The 18,128-nt window shown below is 35.7% G+C and overlaps 1 protein-coding gene across 1 annotated transcript in view; it reads right to left on the reverse strand.

The window, feature by feature from the left end:
• TBC1D8B (TBC1 domain family member 8B) overlaps positions 1-18,128 on the reverse strand; it is a 71,859-nt gene that overhangs the window by 47,647 nt on the left and 6,084 nt on the right. Inside the window, 7 exon segments of the mRNA XM_033201216.1 lie at positions 486-653; positions 1,295-1,502; positions 4,067-4,307; positions 5,336-5,561; positions 6,543-6,589; positions 6,592-6,660; positions 9,060-9,170. Of these exon segments, the coding sequence (XP_033057107.1) occupies positions 486-653; positions 1,295-1,502; positions 4,067-4,307; positions 5,336-5,561; positions 6,543-6,589; positions 6,592-6,660; positions 9,060-9,170 (1,070 nt within the window).

The raw sequence follows: 18,128 nt of genomic DNA on the forward strand, positions 1-18,128 counted from the left end.
TTTTACTAGTAAACAGATATACTATTATTTTGCTTTTGGCCAGATTATGTAAATAAGGCTGACCTACAAGATATTAAATAAAAGATATCCAGACAGGTTTAAAATTGATATCTCTTTGCAACAATAAGAGGAGTCCTTTTTCGAGGCCTCACTGAATTCTCAAATATATTTTGATTTCTTAAAAACCAAACTATGTGAAAGTACAAGGTATATTTATATGGTAAACAGCAAATATAGTAAAAGAAAGATCAAATTATAATAATTTTATAAAGTCTGAGTTCCTAAAAATGAATAAAGTCCTTAATTCTCACTTCTGCTTTAGGATGTGAGTTAGACAATATACTTTCTTAGATTCTATCTTTAAAAAAAAAAAAAAAAAACCTGGACATAAATAGGAAAGGTACTATGAATTCCTTTTGAAGAATGGGCTACACTAAACACACACTTTTTTTTCAAAATGATTTGATTGCTGTGTAATTAATTACCTCTGTGCTAATATCATGATATTGAGCTGAAGCTGCTCCGCATCTGAGCCTGAGTTTTGCCACCAGTTGTTCAAAGTCTTCAACTTCATGGAAGCGAAAAGCTGTTTTTCCTTTGATGCTAATGATGACAGATTTGCTGGAATCATTTGTCTTATCTATAGCTAAGACCTAGGGGGTGAAAAACATAGAGATGAATTAAATTTTCCTTTATTGTTGACACCTTCAAGTAAATTGTGTTTGGCTTACCCTTTTGTGGCCAAAAGTTTTGGTCTATAATATAACTTATTAAGAAATAGACTTTGGGTACTAGTTGAACCAATCATACAAGTAACCTCAGTGCAAGTTATTTCACTTCTGAAGAAAAAGGTCTAACATGTATCCTTTAAAAATGACAATACAAATGTAAAACTTCAGTATCAAATACCAACAATTTATTTCTGACTTACATAAAAGATGTCAATGTTATTTTTTCTGCCAGAGTACATCAAAAGTGATAGTCTAAATTTGGGTATTGATGTCATACAGTTTTGAATGATCAAACTCCATTTTGCACTAACCTAAATGCTTATCTTGTTTTTAAATTTTAAAGTTTAAAAATTTTCACTTTCAGTAAGAGCTGTAAGACTTTACTAATGGAACTGAGAATATCTCAGAAGGTTGTACTCTTATCCTGAAGAATAATTATTTTAAATTACTAAAAGGATATTGCATCTTGAGGTTTTAATAATTTATAGAATTAAAGGACATTTTACTCTGTGGAAGATATCATTTTCAAACTAAAAACTGATATGTAACCAAATTCACATTACCTCTCGTAGTGGAATGATTACACTATACTGATTGCCATCTTGGCTAGCAAAGCAGATATAATTTTCTGAGATGCACATTTTTCCATGAGTATTGAAGTGGCTGAATGGTACCCATAAGAAACATTCATGTTCTTCTTTCAAACTCTCTCCTTTGGGCAGCCTAAAAAAGGCATTAAATTGCTCACTGTGGGCTCTATTTTCCAGATCTCTGTAGGAAAGAAAAAATGAGATGAGGCACAAATGAATTCTCAGAAATGATTCTAAGGTGTACATATGCCTATATTGACTAATCTACATACACTGTGAAGCACACAGATTAAACACTAAAAATGCTGTATTTTTCAACAAATTCTGAAATAGAAAAAAATACACTGATTCCTTGCAAACTCCTTTTATTTGTTCTTTTCTTCCAATTTCATTTTATTAGTAGATTAAAATGCACAAAAGTTAGAGATCATGTAGGTCTTCAAACTATCTCTAAGGGGTGATTTGCTAGAAGACTATTATTATATTATCATATAGGCATAATATGTGACTATGGTTAAAACCAATCCTGGAAGACAACAATGTTCCTATCTGGTTACCAGAAAATCAAGTGAGTTACCCAGTTCAAGTAAAATAAAATAATGAAAATTTGTGGCATAAAAATTTACAGGGAAAGAGTAGTCTATTAAAGACAATATTAAAAATTAAGTGAAGTAAAATTTTAATTGAATGTTTTAAAAAATCTAAAGTAGAAGTACGATAAAATAATACTGCTTGCACTATGTTGGACACAGGATAGGTATCAGTAATACAGAGGACTTATTAACTGATAGACAAATGTAGCCTTTGTGTAAAAAGCAATTGCTTTAAATAGTATAATTTTTCTAGGGACACGAAACAATTGCATTAAGCAGCAATGCCATCTGGGATAATAAGTAAATAATGCAAGTTCTAATTCAAATCCAACAAAGCTAAAACTAAATTCATTCTTCCTGCATATACTATTTAAATATGTGGTAGTTCATCATGTCTTTCAAAGTACTTCTGATAAACATGAACAGAAAACCACAATCATGTTAATTTTTACCTCAATTAAATGGTATTTTTTTCAACCTGGGAAAGCTGATAAAACAAATGAACTGTAATTTGGTGGGTTCACTCTTATTTAATAAAATAAAGTCCACTTATGTGAATGGAAAGATGTCCATGATATAAGAGGAGAAAAAAAGCAGACTGTAGAACATATGTGATGTTCAGACCTATATTTGCAAATATTTTTAAATTCATGCATTAAAAAGCCTAGAAGGATATACACTAAATTTAACTATTATTACTGTGCTTCTGTATTGTTTAAACTATAAAAGTAATACATATTTGTAAAAACAATAAGCAGAGCAATAAAGATATTCCATTTTATAAAAAAGCCATTTGGAGACTAAGTCCCAATACATTACTGTTCTTTTTAACTTACTAGAAAAAAAGATGTAGATATATATGATTTTCAATGGGCTCTCCTAAAAATGCACACAGACAAAAATGGATTTATTATATCTTAATTAAATACAGATTTGTGATGAATAACTCATTGATAGCCTTTTAGACTATATTTTAATGGAAATAAAATGGCAAAACAGTTTATGTTTATGGTTGCCAATCAAGGAATGAAATACAAAAACAGATGCCCACTTATAGCATAATACAAACAGGATTCTTAATCCTTATAGAATTCTATTTATAAATCATGTGTACTGAGACCTAATTTTGGTAATGAAGTGTAAAAAATTTACCTTGCTGATCTAATTCCCAGAAAAGCAGGGAGGTTCACAAACAAATCCTTATGTATATGAATTTTAGGAATGGTTTAGGAACAGGCAAGAGGAACAACTGTACCCAATCAGGGCTGTGTAGTGATCATGCAACTTTCTAGGTCACTTGTTCTGGTCTAGCCATAGGACTGTGGCTTAGGTTCCTCTTATACTTTCCCATATAGTCTATACCATCATCCTCCTTGCCAGAAGCTGCTTTCACTAGCTATTGCTGGATCCTCTCCTCTCCTTTTCCCCTTTGGCATGCTCATTTTAGTCAACTGTTTAGAATGTTCAGCAGGATAAAAGATATCTGGTCAGTTTCAACAAACCAAATATAATGGCAAACAGCTATCAGACAAGTACTTCTGAAGGAGGCACTAATAATGATTAACATTTACCTCATATTTTATATTTTACAAAGTGCTTTCACACATATCATGCTCATTTCTCATAAGTGCCCTCTGAGATAGAAATGACAGATGAGGAAACTGAAGTCCTGAGAGGTATGACTTATCGAAGGGTTGTTCTACTTTCATTCTAAAGTCCATGCTCCACTGACTCCACGAATTTGCCTCTTCATTTTAAAAAAAGTTTTCTATAAGTTATTTTAAAAAATAAATAACATGTTTAACAATTTCAGACCCAAACTGTCTAGACTATTCATAGAGAAATTTAGAGTTAGACTAACCACACACAAAAATCTCTGCATTTCTTAAAGCATTCCAGGGCAAGTCCTATCTGAATCTCAAGAAATAATTTTCAAACCTAACTTTATTATTTCTTACAATTAAATTCATGGAGAGAAGGGTAGTATTTATGCAATGCATATGAATACACTCACAAACATACACACACCCACAATCAACTCCAAAAAAACCTCTGTCATATAACATACAAGAGTTAACTTTTAATGGTAAGCAATACTATCATTCTTATGGTCAAACAATACTTTGAAAAGTAAAAATTAAGCTTTGAATACCTTTTGGTGATCTGTAGAGGATTATAAAGGACTGGGTCATTATCAAATGTTTCCTTATCAAAAAGTCTTCTAATGGCATAGTTTGCCAGCTGTTCCATAAGAAGGTATGTTTGGTTAATGTGCAAAAACATTGAAAAGTAGTGATTCTCTCCTTGGGAACACACGTGAATACTCTCTGTCAGTATGACATTTGAAGTCTTTTCAAGTTTTGAGACTTCATCCCAGGAGATAATGAGTTTTACTGCAAATAAGAGGTATAAGCAGGTATGATTAAACTCTCATACTGATTTATGTTTATTAATCAGGTCTTCTGAAACAATAGTTAACCCATTGAAAAATACTATAAACAGCTAAAATAGTTTAGAGTTCCAGATCAGTTAAAAATTTGAAGCATCAGCATGAACATGCAAGAATTGGTGATTCCAGGAAGAGATCTAATTTTAAATAATTTCTTTTGAGATAGAGTCTCCCTCTGCTGCTCAGACTGGAGTGAGTTGATGTGATCATGGCTCACTGCAGCCTTGACCTCCCAGGCTCGAGTAATCCTCACATCCCAAGTAGTCCCCCCCGAGTAGCTGGGACTACAGGCATGTGCCACCATGCCCAGCTAATTTAGATTTTTTTTTTTTGTAGAGACAGGGTCTCACTATATTGCCCAGGTTCATCTTGAACTCCTGGGCTCAAGTGACCCTCCTGCCTTGGCCTCCCAAAGTGCTAGGATTATAGGCATGAGTCACTGTGCCCAATTTAATTTTAAATAATTTTTTAAAAAATGATTCTGATTTGATATTTAAATCTATTTCTTTATATAATTACATAATTGTATAACTACCAATGTAAAAGCTGTTTGTATGTATGCTATAAATAGTACTGTTTGATTCTTCTTTGTGGCTAAAAAGTGAGATGTGGGTCATTAGGTACTATGGCCACTATATTCAAACTGTGTGTTTAAAACAGATTAACAGACAGACTAAAGCAAGTAGGTAGTTTATAACAAGGAATTTAAAGCAGTCATATGCCAGATCATCATCATCATTTAATACTGACTCACTTCCCACGATATGCAAGGCATTCTATATACACTTCTAAAGGTTTTATGTTAAGCAACCAGTCTTAAAAGTGTTCTTTCCCTAGATAAAATAAACTTTTATTGTACAGTTTAATTACCTTTAATATCAATCCTATTATTTTATTTACAACCTAACATCATTAGAGTTGATAGGTCAGACAGCAAATTCAAGGCCATAGTAAGCAATAGAAAGCACTTACTTTCCGATCCCAACAAAAAAGAATAGAAGCTCAGAAAGTTGGTGCTAAGATAAAGCCAGCCCTGACAAGGAACCCGTCCTTTCCAATAACTGCATGAATAATAGGTCACTAACTTCTCCTTCTCTGGTAAACCAAAACATTTTTCAAATTTCAAAAGGGCTTCTCGAAATTTCTCAGGATCATCTTCTTTTGCAAAACAATGTTTTCCCTCTTCAGCAATTAATCCCTAAAGGAGACAAAATATTTTCTGAAAATTCATCATCACTTACCAACAAAAATATATTTCATACATTCAAATAGTTGATTCAATACAACTGTACAGTCAGCCCTCCATATCCACGGGTTCTTCATCCATGGATTCAACCAGCCAGGTATTGAAAATATTTGGGAAAAAAATTCTACAAAGTTCCAAAAAGCGAAACTTGAATTGCCATGCACCGAGGACTATGCAGAGTCCACTCAAATGAAGTGATGCATAGGCATTGTATTAGGAATGAGTAGTCTAGAGATGACTTTAGGTATATAGGCAGATGTGCATAGGTTATATGCCAATACTCTGCCCTTTTATATTAGGAGACTTGAGCATCTGTGAATTTTGGTATCTACAGCAGGGGCCAGAACCAATCCCCATGGATACCTAGGGATGACTGTATATATCTATATAGGTACACATGTCATATGTATGTACATAGATAATTCTCTTAGGACAGAGGTAAGCATATTTTCTTCAGTTTTGTACTTAGGTTTTTTTTCTGAATGTCTCACAAGGAGCTACTACAAATACAGGTGCTAAATATATTTGTTTGAATGAACAAATGGTTTATTCAACTCAAAACTCAAAAGATATTGAAATAAAAATGCCCCTAAGAGTACTCACAAGGGCACCAAAGACAAACATTTAGTGAAAGGGGAAATAGTAAATCCAGCTCATGAGAAATATATAAAATTCTGAAAACAGTATGTCAGTAATTGGTACCTAAAGAATAACCAGTATGTTTTAGAGAATATTTCAATATCTATCAATCTCCCCCTGTGCTAAAGACTTTACAGTTTTCTTTAGCACACTGATTCTGAAATTCATATGTTTGTTTCTACCAATCCTGAAAGATGCCAGTGAAACAATGACCTTCCATGCAAACTTTGATCCTCATGTACGAGAGTCAAAGATTTTGGTACTCCATCTATGAGCTATATCCATGCCACTTACTCTTATTTTTCCTTGTACAAAATTAGTAATATCTTCATTTGAATCAATACAGATAAGGTCTTCATAATATTTTGTTCCAACCAATCCCAATGCTTGGTTATTTCTTCTCTGTTGGCTCCTGATTAATAACACAAGAAAATAAAACACTCAAGGAAAACTCCACAAGAAAACTGCTCTTGTTATTTAAAAGCTTAGTTTAAAAAGAAATGACATTTTCACTTTAAAAAATGATGGTCATAAAGGAGTAAAATAATTACATTTATTCTCTACTTTATCCCTCTATGTGGGCATGAACAGTATTTCTCATAAATAGAAAGAATAAAACATTTAATGAAAGGGGAGTAAAGTAAATCCAGCTCATGAGAAAATATATAAAATTCTGAAAACAAGATGCTAGTAACTGGTGCCTAAAGAATAACCAGTATCGGCCGGGCGCAGTGGCTCAAGCCTGTAATCCCAGCACTTTGGGAGGCCGAGACGGGCGGATCACGAGGTCAGATCAAGACCATCCTGGCTAACACGGTGAAACCCCATCTCTACTAAAAAATACAAAAAACTAGCCGGGCGACGTTGCGGGCGCCTGTAGTCCCAGCTACTCGGGAGGCTGAGGCGGGAGAATGGCGGGAACCCGGGAGGCGGAGCTTGTAGTGAGCTGAGATCCGGCCACTGCACTCCAGCCTGGGCCACAGAGCGAGACTCCGTCGCAAAAAAAAAAAAAAGAATAACCAGTATCTTTTAAGAAAATATGTAGAGTACCAGAAAATACATAATGCACAATTCAATCCTTGGTCTACAAATAATGCAGTTAGTACTGTGTCTATAATATGTGTGGATGAAAACAGCATGTATGTGACAATCCTATGCATGCTAAGTAAATGTAGATTTCAACTGTGACCACTCTACTTATTTCAGAAGCCATAAACCTTTGCTCAGAGCTACCCTAGTAAACTTACAGAAATGTCATAAAGGAGGTTAAAAATTCTGTAGCAAGGTTAAATCCATGAGACCCGCTGAATCAGCATTAGGAGGTTTGCAGAGGGTGAGGTTAAACATTATTAGCCCTAGTTGCTTTGACTTGAAGAATATTTCAGTCTCTATCAATCTCCTCCTATCACTCACATACCATTAAAGTCTTCTCAGCACTGTGCATTATATAAATATTCAAAATAAATATGCTGACTTTTTAGTATATTTTATAATATATGGAGACTGGCATATTAAAAAATTTGTTGACATTGCAAATGGTCTATTTCCTACAATTCAATCAGAATTTCATTCATGTTACTAAGTCACCATACCAAGAGTAATAACTGTCTTTAATGAACCAGAAATAAAAGCCATGGGGGAATGTTAAGGCCTTAAGTTTGATTCTTTTGGTATAAGGAAGCTTCATTAGTAGGTAACTACACTATTTCTGCATCAGGTTAATTTGGGGAAATAAGTTATACAATCATCTTTTTTTTTAAGTAGAAAGGCCTTTTTTTTTTTTTAAATAATTTTTACTAACTAGATTTAGAGTTGAGGTTACAGAATTCTTGTGACGTCAGCAGGTACAATGTCAACCTCATTTAGGTTAAATGACATTCAATTTAAGAGGGCCAGGAGGAAAGACTCACTGGCAACACTAAAATAAATTTAGGGGGAATATAAAAAACAAGCCACACATCCCAAAAAACTAATTGTATGCTATATGTTCACACATATGAATGTTCCAGAAACTCATGTGCTTTTGTTCTATTTTAAAAAGTATAATATATCCACTTTAGAAGAGAGGGGGATAAGAAGAAAGGCAGTTTTTCAATAGCAAAAGGGCTAGAAATCTGGGATTCTAATTTAGACCAGCATTATAACTGCATCATAAAAGGAAGTAAGAAACTGTCAATGCAGCTTTTTAAAAATTATTTTGACTTGCTTTATTAGAAAGTATTATCCTAATTCCTTTTCTACCCGTAATATATATGTTGAAGCATCTGAACCACCCTGGCATGAATGAATATGTAGCATTAACTGTAAGACACTCCTTCATATTTCAAGGATATGATGCTTTTTCTGAGAAGGTGGGAATGAATACAAAAGGTTTAATTTTCCAGGCTTATACTTCCTTAGGAGTCAACCTTTATGTTTTGGGTTCACAGATAACTTCAGATTCTTCTCACTGGAGTTATTAGTAATGAAACAATTTATTTCATGGAGGAGTTCCCATCTTCCCAGCAGTTGGATAAAGCAGAAGTTGAAGAAAGGAGTTATGTAGCAGTAACACTGACCAAAATCTGTTCAGAATCAGCCCTGCTAGACCACATGCTTCAGGTCCCTCACACCAATGTATTAAAAAAAAAAAAAACTTAATAACCCATATCCTTTGAAAATAAACAAAGGTCTTGCTATTCTCTCAAAGTAAAGTTGCACATTTAATTTGTTTTTAAATCTCAAAGCAACTACCGAGTATAAATAAATATGAATACTCAGCTTTGTAGTACCCTTATTTAATTTGAATTATGTTTTAAAAATCATACTCACCACATGCAATTGACAAGTAAACTTGAGAATCTGGCGTCTGGTGTAGGATGCGAAATGGAGCTACTTTAGCAGTAGAGTCTAAGACTGAATCAAGAGTCCCAACCAGAAGCCCTGTTGTAATAGGAATATTGTTGAAATAAGGACTTTACAAGAGATAAATCAATCTGTATCACTTCATATAACAATTAATAAATTTATTTTAAAACTTTTCTAGTCCAAAGAGTCCTTACAGAGGTTTTTCTTAAAGAAAAAATATTTGGGATAAAGAGAGATTACAGTATGCCAATGTGAGTAGTATCTGAGAAAATTATCTTTCAATAAAAGAGTTAAGTCAGCTTCAATTGTCCAAATCTCAAAATGTATCTGCAGCACTTACGTATCTCGTTCATAAGGCTGTATGTATATTAGATAAGAATGTAGAATCTAGTATATAGACTAACTGGGTTTAAATTATGGCTCTGTCACTTGCTTGTGTCAACTTGAGCAAGTTAAAGTACTTACCCTTTCTGCATCCTCATTTGTAAAATAAGGTTAAAACAGATCTTACTACAAAGGGCTTTTCTTTTTTTTAACATTGTGCTATTTTTGTAAAGACAGACACATGTATGCATGTGTACAACAAAATACAAAACCTAGAAATATACTCACATTATATCAATTTTTTTTTAGGCATTTGAATTATTGAGTATTTTTTTTTCTTTTTTTAATTTTTTTTTATTATACATTAAGTTCTAGGGTACATGTGCATAACGTGCAGGTTTGTTACATATGTATACTTGAGCCATGTTGGTGTGCTGCACCATCAACTCGTCAGCACCCATCAATTCATCATTTATATCAGGTATAACTCCCAATGCAATCCCTCCCCCCTCCCCCTCCCCATGATAGGCCCCGTGTGTGATGTTCCCCTTCCCGAGTCCAAGTGATCTCATTGTTCAGTTCCCACCTATGAGTGAGAACATGCGGGTTTGGTTTTCTGTTCTTGTGATAGTTTGCTAAGAATGATGGTTTCCAGCTGCATCCATGTCCCTACAAAGGACGCAAACTCATCCTTTTTTATGGCTGCATAGTATTGTAAAGATTAAATGAGTTGTTACATTTAACGCACTTAGAGCAATGCTTGCACACAGTAAAACACCCATATTAGCTAATACTATTATTATTTAAGAAAATCTTAGATATTAATTTTTTTTTTTTTTTTTTTGAGATGGAGTCTCACTCTGTCGCCCGGGCTGGAGTGCAGTGGCCGGATCTCAGCTCACTACAAGCTCCACCTCCCGGGTTCACGCCATTCTCCCGTCTCAGCCTCCCGAGTAGCTGGGATTACAGGCACCCGCCACCTCACCCGGCTAGTTTTTTGTATTTTTTAGTAGAGACGGGGTTTCACCATGTTAGCCAGGATGGTCTCGATCTCCTGACCTCGTGATCCGCCCGTCTCGGCCTCCCAAAGTGCTGGGATTACAGGCTTGAGCCACTGCGCCCGGCAATCTTAGATATTTAAACAAGATAAAACCTTGATTAAATAAAATGCTTCTGTACAGGGATTTTCTTTTCAACAATTCTTAATTCCTCAATTAGGAATTCAAGGCTCTTGATCAATTAGTTCCAGTTTAATAATCTAATTATATTTCCTAAAACAAAGTTCACTGTTTTCTTAAACAACCAGCTAATTTCTCCCATAGGGTCTTTGCTAAGCAATTATCATTTTACCTAGAAATGCTAAAAAAAAAAAAAAAAAAAGAAATCCTAATGAGAGTCTTCTAGCCCAGTCCAACTAATCTGAATCCTACATTTTCTTCAAGACCCACTACCCCTATGAAATCCTCACTGGCAATCCCAAGCAATAATAATTTCCCTTTTCTCTGAATATTCATAGGACTTAGGTCTATAAAGGTTGAGTATCCATTATATGAAATGCTTGGGACCAGAAGTGTTTTCAGATTTCAGATTTTTTCAGGTTTTGGATTAAGTGCGTACACATACCAAGATATCTGGGGATAGCATCCAGGTCTGACACAAAACTTATTTGTTTCACATATACCTTATACATATACCCAGAAGATAATTTTATACAATATTTTAAATAATTTTATGCCGAGTTTTGACTGCATTTTGACTGCAACCTGTCACATGAAGTCAGGTGTGGAAATTTCCCATTTGCGGCATCACGTCAGCAATCAATGTTTTGGATTTTGGAACATTTCAGATTTTTCATTTTCAGATTAGTGATGTTCAACCTGTACTACACAACCTAGTATATATTAGGCTGGTTATTATAACTACTTGCTAAGAGCTTCATGTATATAATTTTTGTCTCTTTATCCAGATTATTTGTCCTCTGAGGAAAATAACCATGTCTTCTATCTCTGTGTTTATATCCATAACTTTCAACATATTGCTGCACAATAGGGATATAGTTTGTTGATTTAACTATAACAATGGGATGGCTGAAACATAAAAATTTACCTTCCTTTTCGGGAAGCTGTGATTGGTTGAGTGTTGGTTTTGCTTTATGAGGCATTTCCCTTTAATTTAGAATACAGATTTTTAAGAAAAATTTAAATCAATTATAAACCAGGCTTTTGGCTCTCTTCCTATTTTTATCCACTTAAAAAGAATTAAGATTTTAAGCAAGGTTTGAATGAGAATACAGATACGTTGGCAGATGCTCACATCTGCCTCACATCACTTCCTATCACATTAAGAAGTTATATGCATGGAAGGAGGTAAATTAGAAGAGCAGGAGATGACAAAGACATAAAGAGAAATTTGGCTTAGCTGAAAGAAAAGGGTAGAAGAGTAGATACAGGAATTGATAAAAAGTAAAAATAGGGTTCACAAATGCAGCATAGTATCAATTAGCAATTTTCAGAGGATTTTGATAGTGAGGGCAAAGTTCAAGAAAGAAGATTTTAGCAATGGCAGTATGTGCAGGTTATAGAGGTAAGAAGTTATCTGATATGAAAAAAAAGTTAGGGTATGAACTGAAGTTTTTTTTTTTTTTGAGATGGAGTCTCGCTCTGTCGCCCAGGCTGGAGTGCAGTGGCCAGATCTCAGCTCACTGCAAGCTCCGCCTCCCGGGTTTACGCCATTCTCCTGCCTCAGCCTCCCGAGTAGCTGGGACTACAGGCGCCCACTACCTCGCCCGGCTAGTGTTTTGTATTTTTTTTAGCAGAGACGGGGTTTCACCGTGTTAGCCAGGATGGTCTCGATCTCCTGACCTCGTGATCCGCCCGTCTCGGCCTCCCAAAGTGCTGGGATTACAGGCTTGAGCCACCGCACCCGGCCGAACTGAAGTTTTTAAAAAATAGAAATGAGAAAACTGACAAATATTATGAAAGAGAAAATATTGGGGAAAAGACAATGGGAATGAGGATGAGGGAAACAGGAAATAATTATACTTCAACTAATGAGGAGGGAATTACTGATAGGTTTGGGGATAAAAGGGAAAATAATTCTATCACTTTTAGCATTGAAATAGTGACTATGAGAAATTGGAGATTTGGTAAAGTATAAAGGAAGAAAAGTAGAGCTAAAATATGCAGATAATGTTTTCAGAACTATGTGATTAAAATTACTCAGGAAATGGAGAAGAAGAGAATGTTTTCAATTTGAAGCTAGGAATGTGAAAATACTCAAAAAAAGGATAAAAGAGTACTTGCAAAAGACAACCAAAAGAGCTATCTCTACGTTGAAAAACAGAATAAGTACATAAGTGTGTGTGTATATAAATAAACATAACTTGTCAAATTTGTCAAAATAAAGGAATTACAATTTCAAATGAAGGCACTTTATTGAATACAGGATAGCTTTAGCAGATAACAGATAAAGAAAAAAGATAACTATCTTTTTGAAGATACTGTTTAAAGATCAATGGTGGCTATGTGGATGAGAGAAGAGTAGTCAAAATCACTGGCAAGAAAGGTCACATTTGGCAGCAGAAATGTTCACAAGATTATAAGCGCCTTGTACTATGTAGAAAGAAAATTGCTCAGTTTTTATATGAAATCAGGCAGTTAGTATAAAACTATGCAACAAATAATTTGGAAGCTAGTGCTAGACTACATTTGTAGTCACTTGGGGAACTCTTCCAGCTCATTAAGCTGTAATCATCATCAAGTCCCTGAAAGTCATTCAGAAATTAATATGTACCAATTTCTGGGTTCTAAATACTCCCTCCTGGAGTATTTTAAAGTAAATTCTAGACTTGTATCATTTCATCCATGAATAATCCACTATCTTTTAGTTTATTTTAAAAGGTCCTCAGAGGCCGAGCTTGGTGACTCATGCCTGTAATCCCAGCACTTTGGGAGGCCGAGGCGGGTAAATCACCTGAGGTCAGGAGTTTGAGACCAGCCTGACTAATATGGTGAAGCCCTGTCTCTATTAAAAATACAAAAATTAGCTGGGCGTGGTGGCGGGTACCTGTAATCCCAGCTACTCAGAAGGTTGAGGTAGGAAAGTCACTTGAAGCCGGGAGGCGGAGGTTGCACCACTCGGAGTGAGCCAAGATTGCGCACTGCACTCCCGCCTGGGCAACAGAGTGAGACTCATCTCAAAAGTAAATGAATGAATGAATGAATGAATGAATAAATAAATAAATAAAAATAAAAGGTCCTCATTTGAATCTAACATGTGGCCAATATTGAGAACACTGATCTATGGCATTAATTGCCCCTTCCAATATTTAGACACCTGCAAATTTTATAAACATTTCTTTTTTTGCATTAGGTTAATGGTAATGATAAACAGGGCAATGGGCTGAGTGCCAGAGGAAAGACCAGTAAAACAGTCACAGCTTGAAAATGGTACTCATTATCAATGTGCTAGTTTAGTACACAAACTAAAGTGTCCTTTAGTTTGACAAGTGGCTCTTTCTGTTTGTAAACTGGATTGAGGGCACTGTGTAAGTGAATACTGCTCTAGCTGCAGAAGAGTCATGTAATGAACTTCCTAATTACAAACAAGATTTATTTCCATTCTAAGTAAAATGTTCAATTATAATTTTTTTCCATGATAATGATTACTGGAACCTTACAGTGGATTCTTTATCTTGTCATAAGTTGTCATGCTTACAAAGTCAAACAAGTACACCTTTACTGAACTTAGCTTCATTATATGTTAATAAACAAACTAATTAGTAAACTGCCAATACACTTAGTAGGAAATATATTCAAATAAGAGAAGGTAGTGTGCTCAATAAAGTTTGTGGATTTTCCTGATTCTATTACTTTGCTACCAGATCTAAGTCCTTAAAATGACACTATGAATGCTTATTTTGGAATAATTCAATAGCCACAGCTGGCATTTTGAAAGCTGCCAACTTTATATTAAGAGCTTTGGAAAACAATTAATAAAAATAATTCTTCTTTGGTCCTGTTTTCCCTCTCCCTGCATTCTTTTATTTATTTATTTATTTATTTATTTTTGAGACGGAGTCTCGCTCTGCCACCCAGGCTGGAGTGCAGTGGCCGGATCTCAGCTCACTGCAAGCTCCACCTCCCGGGTTTATGCCATTCTCCTGCCTCAGCCTCCCGAGTAGCTGGGACTACAGGCGCCTGCCTCGTCGCTCGGCTAGTTTTTTTTTTTTTTGTATTTTTTTAAGTAGAGACAGGGTTTCACCGTATTAGCCAGGATGGTCTCGATCTCCTGACCTCGTGATCCGCCCGTCTTGGCCTCCCAAAGTGCTGGGATTACAGGCTTGAGCCACCGCGCCCGGCCTCCCTGCATTCTTTTAAAGGCACTTACTTGAAAACTGAATACACACACACATACACACACACACACACACACACACACTCATTTCCTTCCCTAACTGAAATCTTTTTTTCATTAAAGGATTTAGAATTTTTTAGGGAAGCAATTGATATAACAAACAACAGATTACAATGTCTTGTGGGAAAAAAAGAATAGATGAATTATTAATCAAACCCAGCTACATTTCTAAAGATTGAGACACAGAAAAATATGAGAATTGGTACTATATTTACAGCCACTTCTTACTTTTCAAGACCTATGCACCAATGCACAAAAAGAGTAACCCTCAGAAAAGCAAAGAAATTGTAACACCTGAATTTCTAGGTACAAAGCAGAAAGCAAGTACGATAGCAAATGAATAAACTGGTATACAGTGTAGTACTTTGAAACATTATTTAGAAGAACTAAACCAGGCCCATCATTTTGGTTAGTTTAAAACAAGAGAGCAACTAATATTATAATAATAATCAGAAAATGTGATTACACCTCGTTTTATGTATTTATTTTTGAGACAAGGTCTCATTCTGTCGCCCTACCTGGAATGTAGTGATGCAATCTCAGCTCGCTGGAGCCTCCACATCCCTGGCTCAAACAATCTCCCACCACCCCAGCCTTCCATATAGCTGGGACTACAGGCGCACACCACCATGTCCTGCTAATTTTGTTTATGTTTTGTAGACACAAGGTCTTACTGTGTGGCTAAGGCTGGTCTCCAACTCCTGGGCTCAAGCAATTCTCCTGCCTTGGCCTCCCAAAGTGCTGAGATTACAGGCATGGGCCACCATGCCTGGCCCTATACCTTGTTTTAAAACTTCACTTCTTAATAGTGTAGAAAGGGAGGGGGAAAAAAGGGGCAAATCGCACTGTGTATTCTTCTCCCTCCCTCCCTGGAACATTTTATTCTCTGAAATCAAGTAAAAAGTTACCTTTAATGATCTCTTTGCACAAGAAAGGGCAGCCTTGTATGAGATTATGAGAAATAAAGCATATAAAGCATAGCCAATGTCATGACTTTTCAGTCTTGTTTTTTTTTCCCCCCCATTAGAATGAAATATACTTGACAGGAAATATTTGTTTTCTACTTAGGTATGCAGTCAATAATCTTTCCACTGCTACCAAAAGTGGGGAGGGGGTTAACACTAATCATCCTTCATTTTTCAAAACCTCCTACAAGGTTGCCCTTTCTCATTCAGAGATTTTTAAAAGTAATTTTTTACTTGATTTCACAGGCACCAAGATGTTCCAGGGAGGGAGGGGAGCACACAGTGTGATCTGCCCTCTCTAGGGATTGCCCTATGTAATTTTCTTTTTAATAAGCCAAAATGTTAATTTATTTGGCTTATGAGTTGAAACACTTCTAGTGGATATCTGATAGATTACTGACTATTTGCCTAACTTTATCTTACTTAATTGTTCTGGCTCACAGCAGGACAGAATATCTTGTGGAAATTTTTGTTATACATAGACTATTTTATGTCCACTGAAAGAACAGTGGACACAAAAAATAAAGGTTTAATTCTTAGGTGCCTTTAATTCTCTATCTCAGGTTTTCCTCTGGTATAGATTAAGACATTGCTCTTCAATAACCTTTTTCTAGTCGCTAAGTGCATTATATATTAAGTCTTATATTTTCAACTCCACGTAAATTAATCTAGAATATTTGCTGTGTCCCCAACAACTGTTATCTTTTGCTTTTGCACTATCACATTATTCTTTCCACTTAGAACATCCCACCCCCACTTCTACCAAACCACCTCTCAGATATTGTTAGTGCTCATAGATAGATGATTTAATTTGAAAACACCCCAAACTGGTTTTTGGCAAGGTGCTTCACAGATGCCACACTGGAACTTTGCCACCAGTACACCACCTATTATTAATCACTGCTTTTAAGAAATATTTGTATCTTTAATAGGACTTCAGATAATCATACTTTACAAGACAGCTGGCCTTGGAAAACTGCTTTGGAGGTTTCCCTGCATTATGGAGATTTCTAAGCCAACAGAACAAGGCTGTATTATTACTGACTACACTAGCAATTGTATTTGTTTGCTTACATATTTATCAGCTGTCTGATCCATCACATTATAAACTCTGTAAGGGTTGGAACTATTTCTGTCTTCTTTTAATTAATTTATTTTTTTTTTGAGATGTAGTCTCACTCTTGTCACCAACGCTGGAGTACAGTGGCGTGATCTCGACTCACTGCAACCTCCACTTCGTGGGTTCAAGTGATTCTCCTGCCTCAGCCTCCCAAGTAACTGGGATTACAGGTGCGTGCCAGCTAATTTTTGTATTTTTTGTAGAGATGGGGTTTCACCATGTTGGCCAGGCTGGTCTCAAACTCCTGACCTCAGGTGATCCACCTGCCTCGGCCTCCCAAAGGGCTGGGATTACAGGCGTGAGCCACTGTGCCCGGCCGGAACTATTCCTGTCTTAGTCACCACTGTATACTCAACACCCAGGACAAGGGCCAGCTACCACCCTATTTCTCTGTTTCCCTTCACATAAAAACTCCTAGAAAAAATTATATGTATTCACTCTGTTCTCAAATACTTGTTTGGCTCATATACTCTAGTACCACAAGTCTCTGCTCATAGGTCACCCTAAAAGGCCTTCCCAGACCAATTTCTCTAATATACCAATCTCCTCCCCTCTCTATCATGATACCTTACTTTATTTTTCTTCATATTGCTTATCAGCACCAGTCATATAATATATTATTTGTTTATTTGCCTCCCCCAACTGCACAGTATTAGCCCCATGAGAGTAGGGACTTTGTTTTTTATTTTCATTGCTTTATCTCCAGCACTTAAAACAGTGCTTGGTTTTTAAAAGGCACTCAGTAAATATCTGTTGAATTAAAGTATTGTATACCATCACATTTAGGATTTACTCTTACCTTTTGTGGTTACATAGCAGTAGCAAAAGGTAGAAAACTGGGCAAACGTTCTATCATAAAGGCAATATAAAATCTGTCATAGCTGTAGAGCAATGTGGCAAACATTGTTATGCCTTTTACTTTTTAAAATATTTTTTATCTCACTATATTGCCTAGGCTGGCCTCAAACTCCTGGACTCAAGCAATCCTCCACCCCACTCCAGCCTCCTAAGTAGCTGGGACTACAGGTGTGCACCACCACGCCTGACTGCTTTTTATTTTTTATTTTTAGCTTACCTTATAGCCATAAGCCTTCCACAATTGTTCACAAACAGCATGAGTTTTCACTAGTTGAATAATTATTTCTTTTTTAAGTATTGTTTTGAAAAATACCACTAAGGTAACCAGTGTTATATGTACTCTTTATCACC

The sequence above is a fragment of the Trachypithecus francoisi genome, unplaced genomic scaffold, assembly GCF_009764315.1.
Source record: "Trachypithecus francoisi isolate TF-2019V2 unplaced genomic scaffold, Tfra_2.0 Lachesis_group6, whole genome shotgun sequence".
NCBI lineage: Eukaryota > Metazoa > Chordata > Mammalia > Primates > Cercopithecidae > Trachypithecus > Trachypithecus francoisi.